This window comes from Eleutherodactylus coqui, chromosome 8 (genome assembly GCF_035609145.1).
Source record: "Eleutherodactylus coqui strain aEleCoq1 chromosome 8, aEleCoq1.hap1, whole genome shotgun sequence".
Lineage (NCBI taxonomy): Eukaryota > Metazoa > Chordata > Amphibia > Anura > Eleutherodactylidae > Eleutherodactylus > Eleutherodactylus coqui.
Genome location: NC_089844.1, coordinates 73517948 through 73544521, shown reverse-complemented (window position 1 = coordinate 73544521; position 26574 = coordinate 73517948). Strand labels below are relative to the sequence as shown.

The 26574-nt window shown below is 41.6% G+C and overlaps 1 protein-coding gene across 1 annotated transcript in view; it reads right to left on the bottom strand.

The window, feature by feature from the left end:
* The window catches only part of LOC136577882 (dynein axonemal heavy chain 11-like), a 386682-nt gene that overhangs the window by 99096 nt on the left and 261012 nt on the right, over window positions 1-26574 (bottom strand). Inside the window, exons 51-55 of the mRNA XM_066577801.1 lie at window positions 19486-19599; window positions 19261-19404; window positions 11067-11249; window positions 7105-7206; window positions 617-751 (exon numbers count right to left, since the gene is read on the bottom strand). Coding sequence (XP_066433898.1) covers window positions 617-751; window positions 7105-7206; window positions 11067-11249; window positions 19261-19404; window positions 19486-19599 — 678 coding nt within the window. The remainder of the gene's footprint in view (window positions 1-616; window positions 752-7104; window positions 7207-11066; window positions 11250-19260; window positions 19405-19485; window positions 19600-26574) is intronic.

Genomic DNA, 26574 nt, shown 5'->3' with positions numbered 1-26574 from the left:
TCACCATCTGTAAATGAGCATTGCTAGAACCCTAGTCATTCAATGACTGAATTTGGACTGATGTCTCATATAAGACTGGTGATAATCCTTTCAACACAAATGTAACCTACACAAAATGTAGCAAAAATAACTAAAATCCGCTACATAATTTCATTTCTTCCATCACTGAAAAAATGGCCAATGACCAATTTCATGGAGATGTGTTAGGAAGTCAGCTTGCATGTAAAGAGTTACACAACCGGCCAAGTGACAACATCTCCACAGACAAACCAGTCCTTAAAAGCACCATTAACATTGTTTTATTGTTATTAGCACTCCTTGCATTTTAATTAATCACATTTATGGCAGATACATAATACTTAATATTCCAAAATTTATGGCTTCTGGTTTAGGTTCACCGTTTCATGTTCCCGCTGAAGCTCAACAAAGATGTACTGAAAATGTAGAAAGGTCAGAAATACGTTTCTCCCATGAAAATAAATGCATGATAATGATATAATTCCTTTCAGCTCATCAGTTTCCCAGCTAAGTGCCTGTGTTATTGCCAGATCAGTAGTGTATAACAAAGAACTACTTTCTGTAGGTTGCTTCATTAGCCTGCCCTGTAGGACCTCACCTCCAGACCTTTCACTAATCTGTTGGCCAGCTCAATGGTCTTGTTAGTTCTATTCACTTCCTCTTGACAGCGGATTTTCTCTGCAGTGGCTTTTTCGAAGGCAGCTGTTAAGGCAGCCATGTTGGTGTCTAGTTCCTTTAAATGATAAAGAAAAAAATGTTTAAATTCAAAAAACTTAATAAAAACGATGAAAAGAAAAAACTTGATTATTCAATATTATAAAACTGCTAATCACAATGCTATCCGACGGGCCTGAATTCAGGGTGAGAAAATACAGGCTTTGCATGAAAGAACCTCATAAGCCACATTTCTGTGATTTTTTTTATAATGATATTCATAAATATACTTATAAAAATAATATTTTACTTGTTATCTTAAAGTTGACCCGCAAATAATTTTGTTGATAACGCCACTCCCACAAAATTAACATTGCACAGGTGCCTGGCTGTTTCTCACCTATAGTGGGTATTTTACACTTTGCAATACACAAAAATACAAGCCCTAACACAGCTCTGTACATGGGAAAACAAACAGAGTTTTTGAATACAGCGATGCAAAAAAAATCTTCCAAAAATGTTTTATTATTGCCCAAAAATGAAAAGAAAAAAAACTAAAAACCAAGTGTATTTAATTTTGGTATTATCATGGTTGTGTTGCAGAAAAAAAGTAATTTTTCATGTATAGTAAACACTGTTAAAAAACAAACAAGAATAGCAGATATGATGAGTTTTTCAAGCCCCCCCCCCCAAAAAAATTTTTTTAATAAAAGTAAAATAATACATTTTATGTACCTCAAAAGGGTACCAATAAAAACTAGATCTCGCCCCACAATGAATAAGCCCTCATTCGGTTTTGGTTGACAGAAAAATAAAAAGTTATTGTTTTTGGAAAGTGAAGATGAAAATCCTAAAAAAATCTTTATGTCCTTAAAGGGACTAAATCAATAAATGTTTTGGTATTAATTAAAACCAAATATAGACACATATTCCATTTTTATATGCTGGCTGTTTTTATTCTGTTATCTATATATGACCCTGGGGTGACCATATTTCCGGAAGTAGATTTAGCAGCATTTAAAAAGATGCTTTATGGCAGCTTCAGAACCATTTACACAGGATGGGACCCATTGACTTGTATTGGAGAGCGTTCTAGATATGCCCTGACCTGTGCAAGGGTCATTTTGCAGGACCTAGATAGTCACAGCTTATCACCTATCATGAATGGAGGATCCTGTGTTCTCTACATACAGTGTAATCCTATCTGTGATGTTAGTGAGATGACTGATGCAAAGTGTTCTCTACAGAACAGGAAGTATAAGACTATTTATTATTGGGCTGTGTGGTCAGTGTGAAAAATGCAGGAATTTAGGATTTTTAAAAAATACAGATTGTGACCGAAAGTTAAAAGAAAAAAAAAAAATCAAAAACATTTTTAAAAGATCTTTTAACACAAATATGGGATGTATGTAGAAGGTCATTTACTAATGGCACATTCCCTTTGAATACCGAACTGAAATAATGGTGCGTTCACACGTTGAGGAAATGCTGCGGATTAGTTGCACAGCATTTACAACAGAAAATCCAGTGTTTTTCTGTCTCTACATATGAACAGGATTTGCTTTGATCTCCCTCATAGTAAATGTTACTGCTGTAGTTTTTCCATAGCAAATTTATGCAATATGTGAACACACTTTTAAGGAGTTTTCCGGTGAAATACTATAGATGATCTATCCTCAGAATAGGAAAAAGCACTAATGCAGTACAGCAAACTCTGGTGCAAGAGCTGGTATTAAAACATCCAAAGATGTGTCTTTATTGGCTCACATACCGTTAAAAGATAGTGACGCTTCGGCTACCACTGTAGCCTTTATTAAGCCTCAGAATAGGTCATCAATAGTTGATCACCGGGAACCCGCCACTCGGGATCCCTGGTGATCAGCTGATCGCCTAGTCTGCTGCCAGTGCAACAGGGCCAGACATCATCATAGGGTTGGAGGCGGAAGTGTCATAGAGGGCTTTACTGAAGAAGGCTGAAGCTTCCTATTACACTTCTGGCTTCGATATTGGGGTTGGAAACGGAAGTGTAATAGCATGAAGTACTCTGATTGCCTTCAATGGGAGTGAAGTCTTCTAAGATGCTTCAGCCTCCAACTCTGATGACGATGTGTGGCCCCACTGCACTGACAGCGGGCCTGACGGTCAGCTGATCGCTGGGGATCCTGAGCAGTTAGTCCCCAACAATTAACTATTGCTAACCTATACTGAGGACAAGTCATTAGAGATGAGCGAACGTACTCGTCCGAGCTTGATACTCGTTCGAGTATTAGCGTGTTCGAGATGCTCGTTACTCGAGACGAGTACCACACGATGTTCGAGTTACTTTCACTTTTATCTCTGAGACGTTAGCGCGCTTTTCTGGCCAATAGAAAGACAGGGAAGGCATTACAACTTCCCCCTGCAACGTTCAAGCCCTATACCACCCCCCTGCAGTGAGTGGCTGGCGAGATCAGGTGTCACCCGAGTATATAAATCGGCCCCTCCCGCGGCTCGCCACGGATGCATTCTGACAGAGATCAGGGACAGTGCTGCTGGTGCCGGAGCTGCTATAGGGAGAGCGTTAGGAGTTATTTTAGGCTTCAAGAACCCCAACGGTCCTTCTTAGGGCCACATCTGACCGTGTGCAGTACTGTTGAGGCTGCTTTTAGCAGTGTTGCACAATTTTTTTTGGACAGCCATTATCTGCTATTTATCCTTCTCTGCAGAAGTATCGCATCCTGGTGTATAGTGGGGATGCAGACATGGCCGTCAACTTTCTGGGCATTGAATGGTTTGTGAATGGACTCGACTTGGAGGTAAGCAGACTTAAGTGATCATGTAGGATACTGTATAAAACATTTTCTGCATCTTTCATACAAGTTTTATATCTGCTACTCAGTAATTCTTTGTGATTTGTATTCACTTCTGTATGTACAGCCGGTGGGTTCCAGGGAGCCACCCATGCTGTCGGTCCACACGGAGTTGTAACTGCATGTGTCCACTTCTAAAGAACCCCAGTCTGACTGGGGCATGCAGACACCTTGACAGAATGAATAGTGTGTGGCACATAGGTTCCCCATTGCTATGCCCACGTGTGCAGCTCCTGATGGCGGTGGCACAGGATTATATTTCTCATTGCTTCTGTACAGCATTGTGGGCTATCGCCCCGCCCCTTTTAAAGAGGGTCGCTGCCTAGCCGTGCCAACCCTCTGCAGTGTGTGCCTGTGGTTCCTCCTCATGGCAGACACACTTATAAATAGACATGAGGGTGGTGTGGCATGAGTGCAGCTGAAGGCTGCGCAGGGACACTTTGGTGTGCGCTGTGGACACTGGGTCGTGCAGGGGGGGGGGGGGTTGGGCAGCATGTAACCCAGGAGAAGTGGCAGCGGAGTGTCATGCAGGCAGTGATTGTGCTTTGTTGGAGGTAGTGTGGTGCTTAGCTAAGGTATGCATTGCTAATGAGGGCTTTTCAGAAGTAAAAATTGTTGGGAGGGGGGGGCCCACTCTTGCCGCTATTGTGGCTTAATAGTGGGACCTGGGAACTTGAGATGCAGCCCAACATGTAGCCCCTCGCCTGCCCTATCCGTTGCTGTGTCGTTCCCATCACTTTCTTGAATTGCCCAGATTTTCACAAATGAAAACCTTAGCGAGCATCGGCGATATACAAAAATGCTCGGGTCGCCCATTGACTTCAATGGGGTTCGTTACTCGAAACGAACCCTCGAGCATCGCGATAATTTCGTCCCGAGTAACGAGCACCCGAGCATTTTGGTGCTCGCTCATCTCTACAAGTCATCAATAGTATTTGCCTGTTAAACTCCTTTTGGTAACATCTTATTTTACATCATGCTGTACATGCAAAATATAGCAATGGTCATATTTTTCGAAGCGGAACAATTGTCAGATAGATAGATGAATTATGGGAGACTTTGTTATGCTTTTTATAAATTGCCAATAAACAATCCTTTTTGGATTCCTTTTATTTACTCATATAGATGATATACATAAATGAGATATAATGCCATATAGAATATTTTTTACATTATGCAAAATTTTCACATATTAATTACAAATGTTCTCTCGGTAACGTCTACCTGAAGTACATATCAGCTCAAGACTTGGGGAAAGGATGCCAACTCTTTGTGTCTACAGTTTGTCTCTTGCACTTTCTGCATATCAATGTGACTAAATTTGAACTAATAAAGGAACTAAGCACAAATATCTTTCATTTTCTCATCTTTTCCTTAATTCTAAACTTTGCCCTTTTCTAAACAAGGGGTAAAGCAACTCGCTTTTTTTAGCCACTATGATCAAACAATGTCACATCACTATGGCAATTGCTGTCCATATCAGGAATACAGAACAATGTTAATTGTGCGATGTAGCAATGCTGGTGCATGTCAATCAGACGCTATGAATTGAGAAAAATTTGCTCTGTTCATTCTGTTAAATGATGTACCCAATTAAACCTGTTAGAATTCATGATCTTCAGTCAAGGTTAAATGAAAGTAGTTACTCCTGTCAGCTAGGTGATTAAATGCTGCCTACATCAGGCACATTTATGTGCAAAATTAAAATTTTGGTATAAAGCATGAATCTTTATGCATGCCCGTTAATTATCTCGCCGTTGTTCTAGTTATTAAATGCCCGCTGCATTTCTTCTTCATCATCAGCTTCCTTTCAAAACTTATTTTGCACTTCATGTAAAACTGAAATTCAATGTTTAAATAAGTGGTAAATTGGGAAATGTGCCTTCTAATATGTTTCCAGATTTGAGCGCTATTACAAGGTAAACGTGCGGCAGGGTCTTGTTTAACATTCTACATTTATCTAATACATTTCGAGATTCCTATTTTTTATTATATTTAGCACTTAAAACCTAAGGGAAGGATACATTAGATTGACTGGTAACATCATAGCATGGCATTAAGTGAAGAGAATATTGTCAATGCAGACTCCCAGATGGCACATGGCTGTAATACTTGGCAAACTGAATTGGTTTCGACAATGGTGGCAACCTACAGTTTATATTGTAGTTCCAAAGCGCTAATTTAAAGCAGTTTTCCAGGCTACTACTATTGATGATGTACTCTCAGGATAGGTCATCAATAGTTGATCAGCCAACCCACTGCCAATAAGCTGAGCTGGATGTTGTAATCAAGGTCGGAGCCAGAAGTGTAATAGGCGGCTGCACTCCCATTGAAATCAATGGGAGCAAAACTGCCTGTGATATTTTAGGCTCCAATCCCAATATGGAGGCAGATGTGGTGTAATAGGTGGCTTTGCTCTCACTAATGACTATGGGAGCAAAGCTGCCTATTACTGCCAACTCAGACCCCAATGACGGCATCCGACTCCGCTGCACTAATAGTGGGCCAGCGATTAGCTAGGATCCCGAGCGGGGGATCCCTGCCAATTAACGGTTAATGACCTATCCTGAGGATAAGACTAAAGGAAACTATTGCAAAAAGTGGACATAAAAAGCTCAACTCCTATAAACAATAAAATATTCCAGTGAGTAATTAACTGGATTCTTCTTTATTAGATAGTCAAAAACAGCCAATATTAAAGGTGTTTTGGGGATGCAGCCCCTTCTTTAGAAATGGCTATGACAAGTGTTGGATTTCTTACTTGCAGCACTATCAGTTATGAGAACTGCGGGTCCTGAGGATAGGTTGTCAATAGTAAACACCCGCAAAACCCCTTTAAAGGAGTTATCCGGGTTTAGGAAAACATAGCTTCTCTTTTTCCAGAAACAGCATGATACCTGTCCACAGGTTGTGTCTAATATTGCAGCTCAGCCCAACTGAAGTGACTGGGACTGAGCTGCAATACCATAGGCTACCAGTGGACAGATGTGGCACTGTTTTTGAAATAAAGCAGTCATATTTTTTTTTCTGGAAAAAGAAAAGAGGTTTCCTTGGATTAAAAACAAAAACAACAGTCTGCTTCTTTTCATCACAGAGCCACTCTTATCCCTGGGTTGCATCTGGTATTGCAGATATCTGCTTTCAAGTGAATGGAGCTAAATTCCAACAGACACGAACCATGGTAAGACATGACACGGTTTCTGGAAAAAGAGAAGAGAGTTTTTCTAATCTTGGACAACACCCTTGAGAAAACACAGCAGGGAAGAGTGTCGTATAGAAACTGCCCTTAAAATCAGTGTTTAGAGATCACACATTAGCAGACAGTATGTGAGAAAGTTAAGCTGGCCATCCACTAGAGATTAGAGACAGCCAAAAATAGGATTTAGACAATTTTTTGGCAACTGTTGGTGCCTTTTCGTGACAGTAATGACTGTGGCTGATGCTGACTAAAGGCATACACTGATATGTTATTTTAACTTATGGCATTTTTACTTATTTTATGAACCCATATAAAGTGCAGAACTTATATTCTTCCACTTATATGCCAAAGTAACAAATAACAATGAAGTATTGGGCTTCATACCTCAAGCTTCTTCTGGATGATATCAAGTTTTTCTGCTGCGTAGACCAAGTCTGTGTTGGCTTGAGATAAAGACTGTCGCTTGAAATCCACTTCACAGTAAATCTACAGGAATATTATATTTGAAATGTCAAAATGAACACAATTCAGAATAACAGCAAATAGCACAAAACATAACATTAGATCACCAGCTGATCACTACTTACAACCATTGTTCTACATTTTATGTATTTCAAACATTTAATACATTTTCTGCCTCTTTAAAGCAGTTTTCCTGCAACTTAAAATTGCTTCATGGCCACTCCGTCCATCCTGGTTGCTGCTGATTAGGACATGTGACTGGCTGCAGCCAATCACTGGCCATAACACTGACCTTCTATAGCCATTGATTGGCTGCAGCTATCACATGTCCTGGTCATCAGAAACAAGGAAGGACAAAGTGGTCATGAAGCAATTTTAAGTCTTGGAAAACCCCTCAAAAGGCATCTGGAACCAGATCAGGGTTTCCCCAGAAGGTAGTGGCCAGCCCTGTCATTTATACTAGACATTTCAGCCTTCATATAAAACTATAAAATATTGTTGCAGCAGGAGGCCATCCGTCAGTCACAGCCGGCTCCCGCTGCGGGATGTCACAGCCTAACTTATGTGCCATCCACAAGACGTAACTTAACATCCTGTTGTATTAAGTAACATGCGCCCAGGACCTAAACTTATGTCCTGTGGCATTAAGGGGTTAAGATGGATGGATACAAGTTATGTTTTATTTATTAACACAGCATTTTTTTTTTCTGTGATCTAGTGCAAACTGAGCCAGAAAACTGTCTTACATGGTTTGCATGACATTTACAAGTACGACAAAGGAGTGTAACTTCATGATGGGAGAAGCGGTATAAATGTGACATTGTGTGCCAAACAGTGTGCAAAATTTGCATCAAAATTTAGGTGCAATTTTTGGCATAAACCACACCAAGTAACAGGTAGTATAAAATTAGACTAGACAGTCTTAAAATACGCCAGATTTCTCATCTAGCATGAGCCACTTTGATAGATCTGGCAAACTTTTAGACTGTCTAATCTAATGGTACTTTTACACGGCCCAACTCTCGGTCACAAAAAAATTGCTCATAGGAGCAATTTTAAGCTACAGTTTTCCTGTGTAAAGGCAGGTCCCAACAGGGTGCTGAGCGAGAAATTGCCCATTAGTTGCTAGTCACTTCATTTCAGCTCACTGAAACAAAGTGACTAGTGAGTGACTTCTTGCTCAGTCTGAACAGGCAGTCTTTCATCTTTGAATGACTGCCTGTTCACAGTGAATAGATGAGAGCAGCTAAAAGAAAGAAGCTGGTCCGCTTCTCCACCATTCCCTGAGCGACGATCGCTCCTATGTGAAAGCACAGCAACAATAGATGTCATTTAGTCAATGTTCTTGAATATTGCAGAAGTCGCAGATCTTCAGAAGTATGACCCAACAATAAGAAGGTAGCAAGCAGCATGCATTTCCACATCGCATATTCCTGCAGGCCTACAACATGTCATATCACATAACAATCCAGGAAAATAAGTACTATAGGCATCTACATGACAAGCCATAACTGAGCTTGTATGAAAGCAACTACGTATCTAAATATACTGTTCAACCAGTCATCAGTTCCTGGTAGTGAAACCACATCCATCACATCACAGGAAAATGTCTAAATGGGAAGAAAATAACTAATAATTCTGTATAGAAATATGTATCATAGACAAATAAAACCTCACACTTCATGCGATTGTGTTCTAGCACAAAATCCGGTACTTACATACATCTTTTTGAAGCATCCAGGAGGTATGAGAGCAGATTGATAAATAACATAGGCAAACAGAAATATTCATCATGACAAATAGTGAAAAATTAAGAATTCCAAGCAGCATTAATTACGCTCCAGTAAGATGAATAGGGCCTCTCACAATTAATGGGAACACACACTTTTGTCTAAGTTTTACATCTACCTGTGATGAATGCCCCAGCTTTGACAAAATGCATCACACTAACATTTGAACTAACAGTACATTAATAGATTGACATATGAGAGTGGAGGGAAGCCTTTAATCATATACACCGTATTACTCCCATTTTTTGCTTTCCCACATACATCAAACAAGAAGAGAAAGTCAAAGCAAAACAGCACAATCAGTATGAAGCGCGGCTGATGAGAACGGCTCCTAACTGATGGGGAGAATACAATTGTTCCGTTTCTGCCTCAGACCAGCAATGTAAGGGTCAATATTACTGGTCTTTCTGTCTGCTGTCACTGATCATCATAAGGATGACTAATTATTACAGGCAGGGCCAGCCTTGGGTTGGATTGTGCCATAAGCAAATTTTTTTTTATTGGCGCTCCCCCTGCCTCATCATAACAAAAAACACTGGGTAGAACTTCCACAGACTAGTTAAACAGACACGGGCTCAGGATTCCTGCACACGAACGTATAAAAAATAAAATCTTGTTATTTGTATAGCTTTCAGGTAATTTATTTATTACCCCCTATCAAGCTAGGTACTCATTTTACCAACCTTGGAAGGATAAAAGGCTGAGTCAACCTTGAGCCAGCTACCTGAACCAAGCAGGGATTGAACTTGCAACCTTCAATTTGTGAGCCTGAGCTTAGGGCTGCATTTCTGCTGCCTTAACACCAATCTATCATTTTTAACCCCTTCCCAATTGCAGCCCTTTTTCATTTTATTGTTTTGATTTCGTCTCCCCACTTTCAAAAAATCATAACTTCTTAAATTTTTTGGCAAAATAACTACATAAGGGTTTTTCTTTTTTGTGGGACGAGTTGTATTTTCTAATGATACCATTTATAAGGGCTCTTTCATATGAGCTTAGCAATTTTTGATCAGCCATGTCACGGCAACACGCGACCAAAAATTGCGTGAACAGGCGCACAAATCTGCTGTTTGTGCGCCGGTTTAGACGGCCCTGGTCTGGCGCAAATACGTCGAGCCCGGAATGCCGTTGGGTGGGGGAGAGACAGTTTAGCTCTGCTAAACTGTCTCCTCCTTTCCGCCCCCACGCTGGCTCTCGGCAATGGGAGGGGGTGGGGCGGGAGCTAGTGTGCTAAGCTCCCGCCCCCTCTCCACCCCTTGTTGGCTGCCAGCAATGGTAGGGAGCAGAATGGGTTGGGAGCTTAGCAACTAGCTCCCACCCCATCCCATTGCAAGCATCCGAGAAGGGGAGGAGAGGAGGACGGAAGGGGGTGGGAGTTTAGCAGACCTCTACCCCCATACTCCATGGTACTTCTCCTCCAGATTATATGTCACCCTCCTATATATACTGTATCTCTCCCCCAGTATATGATATATATTTGTGTATGTGCTCCAATGCCTGCCCATCAGAAGCAGCTCTCATTCTTCATTTGTCGCTCTCCTCTTGATACCCACTCATACAGCAGGACTCGGTGATCAGCTTCCCTAGGGCTCTCTCAGCTTTTGTACTGGTCACATGACATAAGAGAGCCCTGAAGAAGGAAGAGCAGCTAATCACGGAGTCCTGCTGTGTACTGACTGGAGAGAGGAGGGAGTAGAAGGGTTAAGGCTGTATTAACACAAGCATATGTGTTTTTGCGCCTATGGCGTTGAATGTTTGCGCTCGCCACAATGTTTAACTGTACTTTATCAAAAAGGCCATGAAAAGGAGCAATAAACTGCTACATTATGTTCCCCACACAACTGCACATGATACAGCAGCTACAGTATGCCTACGTATATTGTATTAAAAACCTGCAAAAGCTGTTGATATTTTGGCAGAACGCTGACATAATATGTCCGTGAACAATACATGTGAGGCCTGGAATATTTTGATACATACATATAAACATTTGGGTCCTTTTTTTTTTGTTCCACAATTTCCATTACTACTCGGTTCCTGGGCTGAATTAAGAAGTGTAACGGCGCACTCTGGTTTCTACTCTTAATGCTTTACCTCATGAAACTTGATGATATTAATAACCCACGCACACAGCCCGGCAGCTGCAGAGGATTTTGTGCGCACAAACTCTGGGTTAAACTCGGGATCCCGTAAATAGTCCTCTTTTATAGTCTTGACAACTGCATCTGGAATATGCTCTTTGTCAAAATTAATTAGGTTCTGTAAAAATTCATCCACCTGTAAGACAACAGGATGTTGTTAAGACTTATATACACTACCGTTCAAAAGTTTGGGGTCACATTGAAATGTTATTTTTGAAGGAAAAGCACTGTACTTTTCAATGAAGATAACTTTAAACTAGTCCTAACTTTAAACAAATGCACTCTATACATTGCTAATGTGGTAAATGACTATTCTAGCTGCAAATGCCTGTTTTTTTGTGCAAAATCTACAAAGGTGAATAGAGGCCCATTTCCAGCAACTATCACTCCAGTGTTCTAATGGTACAATGTGTTTGCTCATTGGCTCAGAAGGCTAATTGATGATTAGAAAACCCTTGTGCAATCATGTTCACACATCTGAAAACAGTCTAGCTCGTTACAGAAGCTACAAAACTGACCTTCCTGTGAGCAGATTGAGTTTCTGGAGCATCACATTTGTGGGGTCAATTAAACGCTCAAAATGGCCAGAAAAAGAGAACTTTCATCTGAAACTCGACAGTCTATTCTTGTTCTTAGAAATGAAGGCTATTCCATGCGAGAAATTGCTAAGAAATTGAAGATTTCCTACAACGGTGTGTACTACTCCCTTCAGAGGACAGCACAAACAGGCTCTAACCAGAGTAGAAAAAGAAGTGGGAGGCCGCGTTGCACAACTAAGCAAGAAGATAAGCACATTAGAGTCTCTAGTTTGAGAAACAGACGCCTCACAGGTACCCAACTGGCATCTTCATTAAATAGTACCCGCAAAACACCAGTGTCAACATCTACAGTGAAGAGGCGGCTGCGGGATTTTGGGCTTCAGGGCAGAGTGGCAAAGAAAAAGCCATATCTGAGACTGGCCAATAAAAGAAAAAGATTAAGATGGGCAAAAGAACACAGACATTGGACAGAGGAAGACTGGAAAAAAGTGTTGTGGACGGATGAATCCAAGTTTGAGGTGTTTGGATCACAAAGAAGAACGTTTGTGAGACGCAGAACAAATGAAAAGATGCTGGAAGAATGCCTGACGCCATCTGTTAAGCATGGTGGAGGTAATGTGATGGTCTGGGGTTGCTTTGGTGCTGGTAAGGTGGGAGATTTGTACAGGGTAAAAGGAATTCTGAAGAAGGAAGGCTATCACTCCATTTTGCAACGCCATGCCATACCCAGTGGACAGCGCTTGATTGGAACCAATTTCATCCTACAACAGGACAATGACCCTAAACACACCTCCAAATTGTGCAAGAACTATTTACAGCAGAAGCAGGCAGCTGGTATTCTATCGGTAATGGAGTGGCCAGCGCAGTCACCAGATCTGAACCCCATTGAGCTGTTGTGGGAGCAGCTTGACCGTATGGTACGCCAGAAGTGCCCATCCAACCAATCCAACTTGTGGGAGATGCTTCTAGAAGCGTGGGGTGCAATTTCACAAGCTTACCTCAACAAATTAACAGCTAGAATGTCAAAGGTGTGCAATGCTGTAATTGCTGCAAAAGGAGGATTCTTTGACGAAAGCAAAGTTTGATGTAAAAACAATGTTATTTCAAATACAGATCATTATTTCTAACCTTGTCAATGTCTTGACTCTATTTTCTATTCATTTCACAACGCATGGTGGTGAATAAGTGTGACTTTTCATGGAAAACACAAAATTGTTTGGGTGACCCCAAACTTTTGAACGGTAGTGTAACTGGGAGAGTAAAATGCTTCTGTATTTATTTTTTGAGTAAATCAGCATATATCATTTTTATATATGTAAAATTAAATAGGGCAACTCAAAAGTGCGGAAACACACATATGGAACGAAAACTGTATGGTAGACGGTGATCCAATTTTACATACAAGCTGCAGGGGAAGGGAGAAACCTGTTACGCCATGTGATCAACACGACGGCCATTTTGAATACCGCCATCTTGGATTCAATTAATTGAACTTCTTTTTTCCAATGGGAAGATAAGTGTGTGATATATCAAACTGGCCGAAAATTTCTCCAGAAACAATGGCGTGCTTCATTTTAATATAACTTTAATCATTTTCATATTAATACAATAATTTTATGTGAAATTAGGAAAGTGGTCATAATCTCTATAAAAAGTGTTTGAAATGCTGTCCACCATGTTTGGGACATGGTTAACACTCTTCTTTCCACCCATTCCTGATGAACTTTCACCAAAACATCAGGTGTTGTAGAATTTTTGTGAAGATCCCACTCATACGTAGACAAAATTCTCAACATGTTCTGTTTTAGATAACGCCATCATTCACATTGACTGTAATGAATAAAGTTATGTTAAAATGAAGCACACCATTGTTTTCTGGTGAAATATTTTGATATATAACAAACCTACCTTCCCACTGGAAAAATTTGCATTGAATCGAAGATGGCAACATTCAAAATGGCCGTCATGTTGGTCACATGGCTTAACAGGTTTACCCCTTCCCCAGCAGCTTGTATGCAAAATTGGATCAGCGCCTGCCAAACTGTTTTAATGTCATATGGGTTAAACACCCTGTATAACAGTATAGGAAGATAGGAACATCAGTGTATCACATGAGCATGTTATGCAGAGGAACACGGATCTTGATTATCTGTATCATATCAATGTTTTTAGTTTTGATGGAAAGCCCTCATGAAAAATTTAAATCGCCCCTACATGACTTTAAAATCTCTCTCAGCTCTTGCTGGAGGATGCTGCATGTCCATGCATTGCACAAGGCATTCCGATAAGTGATGTGCAATCCATTATTTCTCTGCATATACAGAGGATACCTTGACTACTTCCCGGGCTGATAACAGCGAATTGCTAGCAGCAGAATCCTTAAGCATTAGCTAGTAGTCAATGCCCGTTCTACCATTTAGGCATTGTCCAAATCTAACAACTATTTGTTTATAAGGCTTTCCTTGAGCCCTCTCTAGAGATACTTGATAAGAAATGATACTACAGTGAAATCTCTCCATAAGACCACCCCTATCCAGACCAGATTCTCTATTACATAGTTTAAGCTCCAGCATATATTCTGAATATTATCCTCTTCTTGAGAAGACCCACCCTATAGAAGTCCACTTTTCAATGCAATTTTGGGTAGTCATCTCAAAGATGTATTCATGACATGTGTATAGCAATATATGAATAACATAATAAGCATAATAAGGAAATATACAAATGTATGAATAATTATGCCATTCACAAATGATGCAGGGGGTCGACTAAATATGTAGCAGGAACTTTTTAGGTTTGACAGGTAGTCTACTTCTAGAGCATCACTTCTCGAGAAAGATACCTTTTTGAGAAGATGATCTAGACCACATTTTTCCGTAATGAATTTTCTACCTCTTTATATCTATGTATATTGGTTCTAGTATTTAAGAGGACTACGCAGCAACATTCAGTGGTCAACTTAAAGAAGTTTGATTCTATAGACTTGGACTTCTTAGGCCCCAAGTCAGTGAAGTTTGCAAATGAATTGAATGTTAACTGATGGCTGTGTGGTCTACTTAAAACCACATGGTGATTAACAAGCAATTAGTTCAATTCATTTGCACACATTGCATCGGCTCCAGGTTTTGACTGCATTGCAACTGCCATCTTGGCATTGTAGAGAATGCATGATGTGTGAGATCCTATTATTAAACTGACCTTCCAGTCCTGGACAAACAAAGTTGGCTGCACCACTTCTCAGATTACATAATTCACACTGTGCATTAGCATATATCGTTAGTCTAAGACACTACAGCTGGGTATTAGTGTTTCTTGACGCCACCAGCAATAGCTGGTGGAGTCAAGATTGACAGGGGGATGATGCCCCCTGTAGCTGATTGGCTGTGCAGCTTCTTGTCCACAACGTCCTCGAAGGGCACTAAGCACCGCTTGAAAAGGAACAGAGGGGCCGCCGGGGGTGCAGGCACAGCTCCAAGTAGTTTCCCCGGTGGAGCCCCAGAAGTGGGAACCCCCCGTACAGGCGAAAGTTATTTTATTGCCAGCTGTCATCGGGGGTGGGGGCGGCCGGACGGCATAGAGGTCACTGCCGGCGGCCGCAACAGAGGTCAGAACCGCCGGGCGCAACGCAGCTAAGAATCGGCAGCCGGCATGGAGTTCACAGCCGCTGCCCGATACAGCCGTTGGCAGGGATGGATGTCACAGCAGCGCCAGGGACGGAGATGTCGGAACCGGCAGCGGTGTGGCATGCATAGCACAAATGCCGCCCGGACCAGAGGTGAGACGCTGCTGTGTCTCCATCCATTTCTGCCGGCCTTGCTGCCTTATGCTGATGGTTATTGTCTTTGTCTTTCATTATTACATGTTAATGCTGCCATATTACTGTGCCAACATGGCAGCATTTACAGGTCATAATGTAAGGCAATGAAGACCACAAACCGTCAGCCGGCTGAAATGGATTCACAGTGTGCTGCTAGCATCTTTGTGCCTTGACCCTATTGGTAGCTGGGGTATGAGAGGGGCGTTCCTCCTGTCAAACCCCCAGCTTCTGGTGGCGTCAAGATACACTAATACCCTACAGCTGATTTGATTAACCAGTGCTGCCTACATGGGCATCATTGGCCAGTAGGAGCAGCATGTAGTGTCTTAGATTACCAATGTATATTAATGCACAGTGTGCATCAGGGAGAGAGAGAAGTGGTGCGACCATCTTTGTTTGTCCAGGTCAAGAGGGTCACTTTAATGATGAACATGATTTGCTTCATGTCAAGAAATGATTAAGTATTCCATAATGGATATATGCTGATATAGCCTATGAGAAATTTACCTACTACTAACTTCAAGCATTTTTGGGTGTGACATTGATTTGAATACAATCTAAGTCTAAGGTCATGGGGATTATTAAAAGTCACTATGGAAGGTGTGATGGACAATTTTATTATTATTTTACCAATGTTCTCCACTCTTAAAAAGCGTCTTTTTAATTTGTGTATGTACAATTATAAATAACCTCTGGTTTCATTTTTACCTTTCCTGGCTCATTTTTCATTTACATGCTTTAAAAAAATCTGACCTTTAATGACATGTAGCATAACATGTAGAGCAAGCAGGAAAACTGTCAAGAACAGTTTTAGTAAATTGGCCTTAAAAATGATAGATAAATAACAACTGAAATGACCTGACCTTAACTGTAGGTGCACTCGTTACCTAATACACTGCACATCTCATGGATGGAGATAATTGTGCCATTAGTTGAGGGTTGAAGAAGCATTTCTATCTTATGTACTTTCACCATTATGGCTTCAGGGAACACTGCACTGATTATCTGCTGCTTATCCACTCGCAATGTGATGATGACTATCAGCACCAGAGCCTATGAAAGGCTGAAGTAATGTACAGGATAATGGTCTACTGTACTACTAGTCTTCTCTTCAAAGTAACACACAGCTCTGCAGCTGTAAGAAGTGATGTTTTTTTTTCTTATTAGCAGCTTATGCATGTATTCATTCCAAAATTAAAGGGAGTCTGTCACCGGGTTTAAGTTGCCCAAACCAGAGGCAGCATGAACCCGGGACAGATATACACATAGCCCCCATAAGTGTTATTCTGAAACATTGTGGCATTTCATAATAAACACACTTTGAAGCTTGCCTGTTTGACTTCGGAACGGAGCTCTCTAGTCAAACAGGTGGGTTGTGCCAGGCTCTCACAATCCGCAGTATGTTGACTGACAGCAACTATATTGTGTTGTGCTTCTGGGATCTGTAGTTCTATGAGCACACCTTCTGTGGGTTAATTGAGCTGACTGGGTGTGGTATTCTCCACCAGCCAATCTCTCTGGTCAGGTGCACATAAATACCAGCTTCTCTTGTGATGGTCATTTTATCTTGTCTTTGCATTCTGTATTAATCCCACTCAGAGCTGGTGTTATGCATACTTGTCTAAAATGTCTCTCTCTCCTTCCTGAGGACGGTCTGGACACCTGTTGTCCCTCCCTTCCTTGCGTTCTGGGGTGCGTGCATTGAGAAGTATGTGGTACGGTGACCACACAGGTGAAGACAACCGCAGGTTTCCCCCTATCCCACAGGTGCGGCCTCCAGATGTTTGATGTCTTATGTGTGTGTCAGATGGGTGATGCCTGACACTGTTCCCTGTATGTCAGCATGGTGGCCGACTTTCTTTCACTTTGGTGTGAGGACACTTGGACTAGCTATGGTTTACTATCTGTATGCATCTGAGCTCTGGGTGGGGTTCCTGTTCTATGTGGTATGCAAAACCTTGTGTATTGGTGTGAACAGCGCCATGTTTTGTATGTCTGTGCAGGTGGCCAGACATGTGCTCTGTGTGCAGTCCTGTTCTGTGTGGTATGCATGACCTAGTGTGTTGGTGTGGACAGCGACTTGTTCTGTATGTCTCTGAAGGTGACCAGATATGAAGTGTGAACTGTCGTGTTTATGTTTAGTGTGTGTGAACAGTGTGGTGTCCTGTGTTTTGTGCATATCTCCAAGTTCCTAATCAGGGATAGCCAGGTCCTAGATGAAGAAAGTCATACAGGCTGTCCTTATTGGGACAATCACCCCACTTTTAGGCAGCGGTGCCCCACTTTCCCTCCTTAGTAAGGGACAGGGGTCCTTCCATCTTTAATTGGAGAGGGTTAATTGGTCTATGCAACATTATGAAAATTGTTGCTGTTTTATTAGGACACCTTCTTGCGTCCATGAGCAGGTGTGGCACTTTAGTACGCCACATGGACGTAACAAACTATCCCTGCTTATGTACAAATAGAGATCTCTCAGTCAACATGCTGCAGGCAGGGAGAGCACAATGTGGCTAGCTGCTTTAACTCGGGAGCTCCGTTCACGAGTCAAACAGGCAAACTTCAAAGTGCATTTATTTTGATACTCCACGGCATTTAAGTATAAGACTTACATGGAGGTACTAATCATATCTGTCGCGGGTTCATGTTGCCCAAGGTTTGGGCAGCATAAATTTGGTGACAGGTTCCCTTAAGGCCGCTTTCACAGGGGCAATAAAATTATGCGCTTTTGCTGTGATGCAATAGCATGAGAAAACAAATGTATGTGAAGCCCATGGGTTTCCAATGGGTTCCTTCACATTAGCGATGTTTTTTCTGATGCTATGTTGCGAGAAAAAAAATAAACACGGCATGCTCTAAATTACAGCGATTTGCAACTGTTTTTGTAGCCCATGTTTCCTTATGAAGCCTTCATTTGTCACATCACAACCCACGGAATAGTGGTTTTCGTGCGATGCGATGTGTCTTTGGAATGCTTACCTAGCAGGCTGGGTCTGGGTCCTCCCGTTGCTCTCTGGAGCTCTGGCATGCGTCCTATAGTCCTCGGTCTCCCACAGAAGATCACTTTCTGGTTGTCGGATTCATAAATCCCGCCTACAGGAAGCAATGGTTCTGATTGGTTCATCCAGCGCTGCTCAGCCAATCAATTCAGCACTCGATGAACCAATGCGATAACTGTGATTGGTTCATCCAGCGCTGCATTGATTGGCTGAGTAGCAGCCGAAGAACCAATCAACAGTCAGTGCGTTGTGGAGGCAGGATTTATGAATTGGCCAATTCATAAATCCCGCCTCCAGAATGCAATGGCTGTGATTGGTTCTTCGGCCGCAGCTCAGCCAATCAATGCAGCGCTGGATGACTGCATTGCTGTCCCCAGGCCTTAGGGTGCAACCACACAGGATAGAAGAAATCTGTTACAGGTTTCACTACGAGTGAAATAATACTTCCACGCTTGTCCTACACAAAGATGTAGCCATAGGCAGAAGTAGCAGACGAACTTGAGCCATGGTGTCTGAGGGATCCCAAAGGCACCACTGCAGAAGAAGAAGACACCAGTATTGCAAATAGCTCATGGTAGTAGATGTGTTACAGATTTTGCATTGGGGCCCAGGAGCTTCAAGTTATACCTCTGCATATGACTGATTAAACCTATGACTCTCAATTATCAAACATCATTTGTTGTCAAGTGCCAAATGTTTAGTTCACCATCAAGAAGTCAAAGCAGAACATCCTCTCTACTGGGCTAAAAAGGTTTATTTTACACAAGCTGAGAGTCAGGGAATAATAATTCTTACCTTGCTCATGACCACTTTTGCAGCCTTCCAGCTTCTGTCTCGAGGTATTTTGCCATCTGTTGATAAGAGTACAAGTACGGCAGCGGCCACGTTGGTTACTGCAGCTGGGGGATTAGGAAATGTCCTGAGCTCTGTAAGATTTAACTAAGTTTTGAAATAATAAGTTACATTTGTTCTGTTGTAAATAAACAAAGGTGATAATGATATGCAGAGTTGGGTAATTACCCTGTTCAAGGTGTTCAGAGCTGCATTTGCTGCTTGGAGAGCGGGTTCAGCCTTAGCCAAGTCATCTGCAGATTCTTGTTGATGTTTGGTTATGTCTGCCTGGAGTGCTGCTACCTATGATACAAAAATACAAAGAATCCACACAGAACAGTATATGCTAATTCAGTACTTAAAATTCAGTACTTGAGAATTAAATAAATTCAGGGCAACATAAGGGTATAAAATATAAAGCTATAGAAATGTGAAATACATGTAGACATCACAATCATATTGCAGTTAGTTTTTTTCTGGCTAAAAGCATTGGGTCTTGATAAGTAGTGGTCTGGGGTTCCTTGGACCCAGAGGAGGAAAAACCCTGCCACCCTGCATCTATTCAAAACATGGGCATATCCACTTTTTGTAAAATAAATTCTTTATTTATAAATGTTTTTCTCTTTTTTCCCCCAAAACATAAACGATAACATTGTTAGGTCATATAAGAGTAATAACCAAACAGAGCCAATCAAAAGTGATAATGCACGTTTTACATTACTGATATGTCAAATAAAGCTACTAGCCTTAACAAGCCCACCTATCTCTCGACCTTATAACCAACCGACTGGAAAATAAAACAATGTGGGCAGGATGTAATCCCTCGATGGGGACCTGTAGTTCCACCCCTTTAAATAATAAAAGGTGGACCCCCACAGGAGAAATCTACGCTCCATTCCAAAACTTCCCACCCGTAGTTGGCTTCTACCTATCTAAGAACCATAACTTTTCCTTTCTGCGGGACAACTGACCTTGTTCTACAAGTAAATAGTCGGGGAAGGGAAACCAAAAAGATCTAAAAGAAAAGTGAGGTGGAGAAAGAGAGCTGAATAGAGGAAAAGAAAAAGGGGGGGGGGGGGTTGGAGATAGTAGACGAGGAGGAGGCTTCCACCTCATGTAGGGTATAGTGGTGTTACATCTATCCTTCCTCAATCCCGTACTGCCGCACTCCCACGGAATCCGAAACCAGCAGACATACCTTAGAAACAGACATAAATTATGACTAACAACCGCTCAAAACAAGAACCCAACATACAAGCACACATAACCAGATGGTGTAGCTATCATAAGTATGAGGTATTAGTTCATGGATTTGCCAAGTCACTTAAGCCTGCAAACCCACATCAAGGGTCCTCATTGTCTTGTACGTCCCTACTCTAATAAGACAACTACTCCCAGGAAACCTGCCTGAAAGCAGGGCGATCGTCCCATTAAGGACTGGAACCTAAAGACCTAACTAGCGCAGAGATGGTAAACGATCCACAACAGAACAGGACACAATTCACACCTACACACCAAACCACCAGGAATTACATGCAACCCAGAACAGGACAGTTCACATCACATGTCTGGCCACCTGTATAGACATACAGAAAAAATCGCTGTTCAAACTAATGCACACTGAACAGGACTGTTCACATCACATGTCCGGCCACCTGTACAGACATAAAAACCACCTGCACAGACACAGAACATGTCATTGTTCACACCACAGAACAGGACTCCTCTTAGAACTCTCATGTGTACAGATATTAAACCATTGCTAGCACAAGTGTCCTCACACCAAGGGAAAAGAGAGTCGGCCACCATGCTAACATACAGGGAACCATGTCAGCAATCACCCTTCTGACATTACGAGATATCAGACGTCTGGGGGCCGCACATTTAACAAAAGAAGGCAGCAGGGGTCTGCATAAGATGCAGATGGGGACAATAGATGTCCAGCCCATCCTCAGGGAAGGATATAGCTTCCTTATGTAGAGGAACTGGTATATACATGCAGCAGACTAGTAGAGATTGGCTGGCTGGAGAAATCCCCACCCAGCCAGCACAATTATTCCACACCTGTGAAGGTGTGCTCCTGGAAACCCATAGAACAGATCCCAGCATGCACACCCTGATAAGTGAAAGGAAGGTGAACTAGCATTTAGCCACGTTTCCCCTCAGTATGGCGATGCTACCAAAACCATTTTCTGGAGCCTCTGTGTAATTAGAAATTGTAGACATTGTGGTAGGCATATCCACTTTTAATTTCATGTTATAATTACACACAGGATATATTACCGATCAGTTCTACAAAAAATAGGTCTTGGTGGCAAGAGACTGACTCCAAAATGTGCTCTAAATAGGGGTGTCTTCTGTTTGTCTTTTCGGGTTCTATTGGGGTGGGAGGGGTGGAAAGAGGCTGAACTAGATGGACATTGTCGTCTTTCAGCCTAACATACTATGTTACTGTGTATTGTATTAGGGGACATTTTTTGTATCAGAGTGTAGACCTACTAGAGGATCTTCTAGTACTCTGGCAGGCCAGTATGTCCCTGGTTTAAGGTATCATTGGAGCAACATTCTGGCCGCTGGGGTTCTGGAGGCTGACAGCCTTTGGCAAGACAATCTGGGGAGGATGCTTTTGCCATTGGTAGCTCAATTATGAAGCAAATATCAGTGAGGAATTTAAAAAAAGTCTACCTGACAGGGAACTAATTTGATAATGGGGAATGACAGGGGTAGGACTAGGTGCCATGTAGTGCAAAAGTGCTAGTTGAGTGGAATAGACGCCTTCCTCATGCACTGACTCTCTGATGAGCCTGTGATGGGCTTTTATTTATTAACAGTAGCCAATCATAGGAGGCAGAGCTGTAGGGTGAGGTAAGAAAAGTAGCCTGAACCAATGATAATACAGGGGGTATTTTTTAGGCTAACTCAGAATCCTGCAGATAAACTGTAGTCACAGATCACAGCCTGCCCTAATAGAACTGATCCTAAAACAACTAAGGAACAAAATCTGAGGAAAATAAAAATCAGGTAAGCATCACCTGTAGGTACTGACTTACATATATTTTTTAAGGTAATGACTGGACAGTTACTTTAACCCAAGAGTGTGTTTGTGCATGGGTACGTGTCCACAGGCAAACAGGTAATTACGATGGTAACAAACCTCGGTCATTGAGAACGTTCACATACCATGATTCAAAGGAGTAGATACTAAAGAGAGAATCAAAGTACAGGTAAGTTTTGAATTTTTCATCTATCTGCGAAATGTTCCAAATGTGAAGAAAAAGTCAAAGTGTGACGGAACCGCAATGTAAGTGATTTCACATCTTTGGTTTGTGAACACATACATACCAGATCTACTATTGGAGCGTGGGAGTCTTTACCTTTACTACTTTTGTGTATATTCCTTTATCCGAGAACCCATCTGTGTTTCATGGAGCTTCCCTGTTATGCTTTCCTTCAGTGGATGTCTAGTTGATGGAGCATTGACCTCCAACACCTATTGGACCTATTTGGGTGTGGTGGACTACCCACATGGGTCTGGTCACCTACGCTAGGCAAGTCCCCATCTCTAATTTCTTTGCTATTGATGCATTTCCTCTGAGCAGCTGTCCTGATTGTTTTTGTCTTTGTGTGCCTTTTACCATGTGTAAATGCTTTTCATAGCAATGAGTGAATAAATATAAATACAGAGCAGTGACTGTAAATTGGCAGAACTAACAAGGACTGAATGGACCTCCATCATGTTGTCAACTGGGGTTTTTAGCTCCAAAAGATAAGCATTTAGTAGAGGAAAAGCAATGTTCAGATGATAGATTTCCTTGCAAATCACACTGCAAATTAGGTCGCTCTTCAGGGACCCCTGCTTATAACACCCTAAGGGCTACAATTTAGCAGGATGCTTTAAATATGTCTAACTAAGCTTGTCTATTAAAGCATTTCTCAAGGGGAATAAGCTGTTAGACAAAACCATCAAAATATTTAACATGCCGCAAGCTCATTTCATAGCTCAAGATTTCAATGTTTGCTATGCGCTGTGAAGGCTTTTGTGTTAACATCTATATACTGTTTATAGGGACATATCTATAAGCACAACTTTTAAAGGAAGTCTGTCACCCGTTTTTTTTGGCTATAAATTGAACATTTTGTACAATGTGTGGTGTTAAGTGGAATTCATATATACCTTTATTTCTGTTCTGCGTGATTCCACCACCCAGATATTAGCCTTTATGTTTATCCCGTCCCATATGTAAATTAGCATTGGACCATCCGATGGGTGGTCCACCGCTGAATTTGGTCTGGGCTCTCTCCCTGCTTAGCGTTTGAAAGCCCGTCCCTTTCCATTCTTAATGATGTCTCCAGCTCCACTTGCTGGAGACATCATATGTTCCATCCTCACCAAGCAGGTGCCACAAGTCCTTCCCAGCCAGGACTGATAACATCATCATCAGTGCAGCGCAAGCGCAATGACGATGGAGTGCATGACGTCTACAGGGGACAGAGCTGGAGACATCACTAAGGATGGGAAAGGGCGATTTTTTTAAACAGTGGGGAGGGAGAAAGTCCAGACCAAAGGCAACAGTGGACAGCCCATTGGATGGTCCAACGCTAATTTATATATGGTGCTGGATAAACATAAAGGCTTATATGGTGGTGGAGTCACTCAGAACAGAAATAAAGGTATCTGTGGATTCCACTTAACACTATGCAGTACATTCGGTTTATAGCACAAAAAATATGTGCAGACTTCCTTTCGAGGGAACTTGTCATCAATTTTGAGCCCCATAAACTGTTATTCGGAGCATTTTCAACGGCTCTGTGTACATGCTCTCCTATGGAGATGAATAGGAGAGTGTAACAGAGCGGTCAACAGAGAGTCATGCTGTGTCTGCGCCAAATTCATGGGGACACAACCCAGGAACGGGACACCTGGTAAGTATGAAGCATAGCTACCTAGACTCTCCATTCCCTCACCTTTGAGTCCCATAACGTAGTTTATGGGGCTCAAAGGTGATGACAGGTTCCCTTTAAGATAGCTGTACACATATATTAACTTGGCACAAGCATCTAGGTCAGTGGCCCCCAAACAGTAGCTCAGGAGCCACATGTAGCTAATCATAGACTCACCCAAGTTATAACTGTATATACTGCCTACAACACAACATTCACATGAACAATATTGAAAAGATACCTATATAATGCCAATATGGGAGGTATAATACGCATGTGAAAAAATTCAAACTGAATATTTATGTGCAAATATTTGAAATTCTATGATTTTGTGCTTATTTATGTTTAATACATGTTTTTATATGTTTAATTTTGACTGGAATCAGGCTCCTGATCTTTGCCTGAAGTTGAATCTGATGAAATATCACTGATAAAACCGATAATACAATGGGGCTCCCCTGTTGTAGTGATGACGTATATATGCATATCTGCTCATTTGTAAAATGTGATCTCAACTTGTATATTTAGTATAAGAGAAGTATTGCAGCAGAATGACAGTAAGCAATAGAAAGACTGGAATCTGTATAAATTAGCAGTGATTGTATAGAAAGCTGTGCGTCTACAAGGCAACAAAGTGGAAAAAAGTGTGCAGTACAAGGGCTGACCAACTAAGGAAAGGGAGACTGTGAGGGCTGAGAGAAGTAACAGTAAGGTGCAATGTCTTGAATGAGAAGCCAGAAGGGTGCATCCATAGCAATCATACCACTCCGTTTGGAACCTGACAGCATCAGGATCATGAGATAAATGTGGTTGTAGGTGTAATCCCTTTTTACTCAAAAACAAAATTCTCAAACCAAAATATCAGTATGTGGATTTGCTCTGCTCCCTCTTTTTTCCTCTCATCTTTCATTAGCATCAGGACCGTGGTAGAGCGAACTACTTAAAAGACATCCAGTCTTTTATGCACACAAGAAGCAATTGGCAAGTGATCTGAAGTCATTGTTTGTATAAGTAGAGTGAGTACAGTGTTACATACTGGACTTCAATACTGAACTTTCTATCAGAGATTACACAGATCAGGGGCTGAATGGCAAATGTTAGCCTGGGGAACAGGCACCCAGCACTGGTCGATGAGCAACTGCCCATCCGTAACCTGTTTACCTCTGCCTTCCATAACATAAATACAGTACAAGCTCAGTACATAAATACGACACTTGGACAAAGCTCATAATATAAATACACCACGCTATCTCATAATATATAGCCTCAGAACCAAGTTCAGTAGAAACGTACAATACCATAAGAAGATCATAACATAAATACAGCCCCAGAACCAAATTTATACCATAAATACAGAAGCAGAGCCAAGCTCATAACATACATACAGCCCCAGAATCAAGCTCAGTACATATAGTACAATCCCCTTTGATCCATATGAATCAGGTGCACAGAAACACCACACCAGCTATGAATATCCACAAAGGACAATAGATTTAAAGAAAGTTCTAGTACTCCTTCAATAAAACTCAGTTTATTAGAAAAGCTGAAAAAGGCATAACCTTTACCATGCGTTCACATGTAATGGAAATGATGCATTCTTACGATACTCTGTTGTTGAAGTGTAAGGTTTGCAATAATCAAGAGGGGCTGCTCCAAAGTGATTTGCAACCTACGGTACCGAGAGTACTGCTAGATAAACGGTTATAAGGGGAATTGATAAAGGGTTAAACGGTTAATGACATATGTAGTTTTCATTTATCTGTGTTACTGCTGTTCCGTAATCAAATTGAAAATTTAAGGTGATTAGAGAGCTGCTAGAAGGGTTTTCCAGCACTGCACTATTCATGACCTATTCTCGGGATAGGTCATCAATAGTTGATCAGTGAGGGTCTGCTGCTCAGGATCGCCACAAGTCAGCTGACTAAAGTGTCAGCAGTGCTCGGGTGAGCGCTGCTATAATATCACTCCATACCAAGCACAGCATCCTACATTGTACATTGGCTGTGTTTGGTATTGCAGCTTGCTCTCGGGCCATGTGACATCACAGACCTGAGAAGAGGCCAAAGTGCTCACCCAAACATCACAGCCTCTTCAATCTGCTGATCGGTGGGCATCCCTAACGGTGGATCCTGCTGATCAACTATTGATGACCTATTCTGAGGACAGGTCATTTATAGCATAGCCCTAGAAAGCACTTTAATATTTTCTCTGGAAAAATGACATTGTGGGTTAAAGGAAAAAAATAAAATCAGAAGATTTTATGTCTGTGTCATATTCCTGGGCCTGCTAGCATGTGAAATTAATTTGCTTACACTTGTTAATAAACAACAAAAGGTT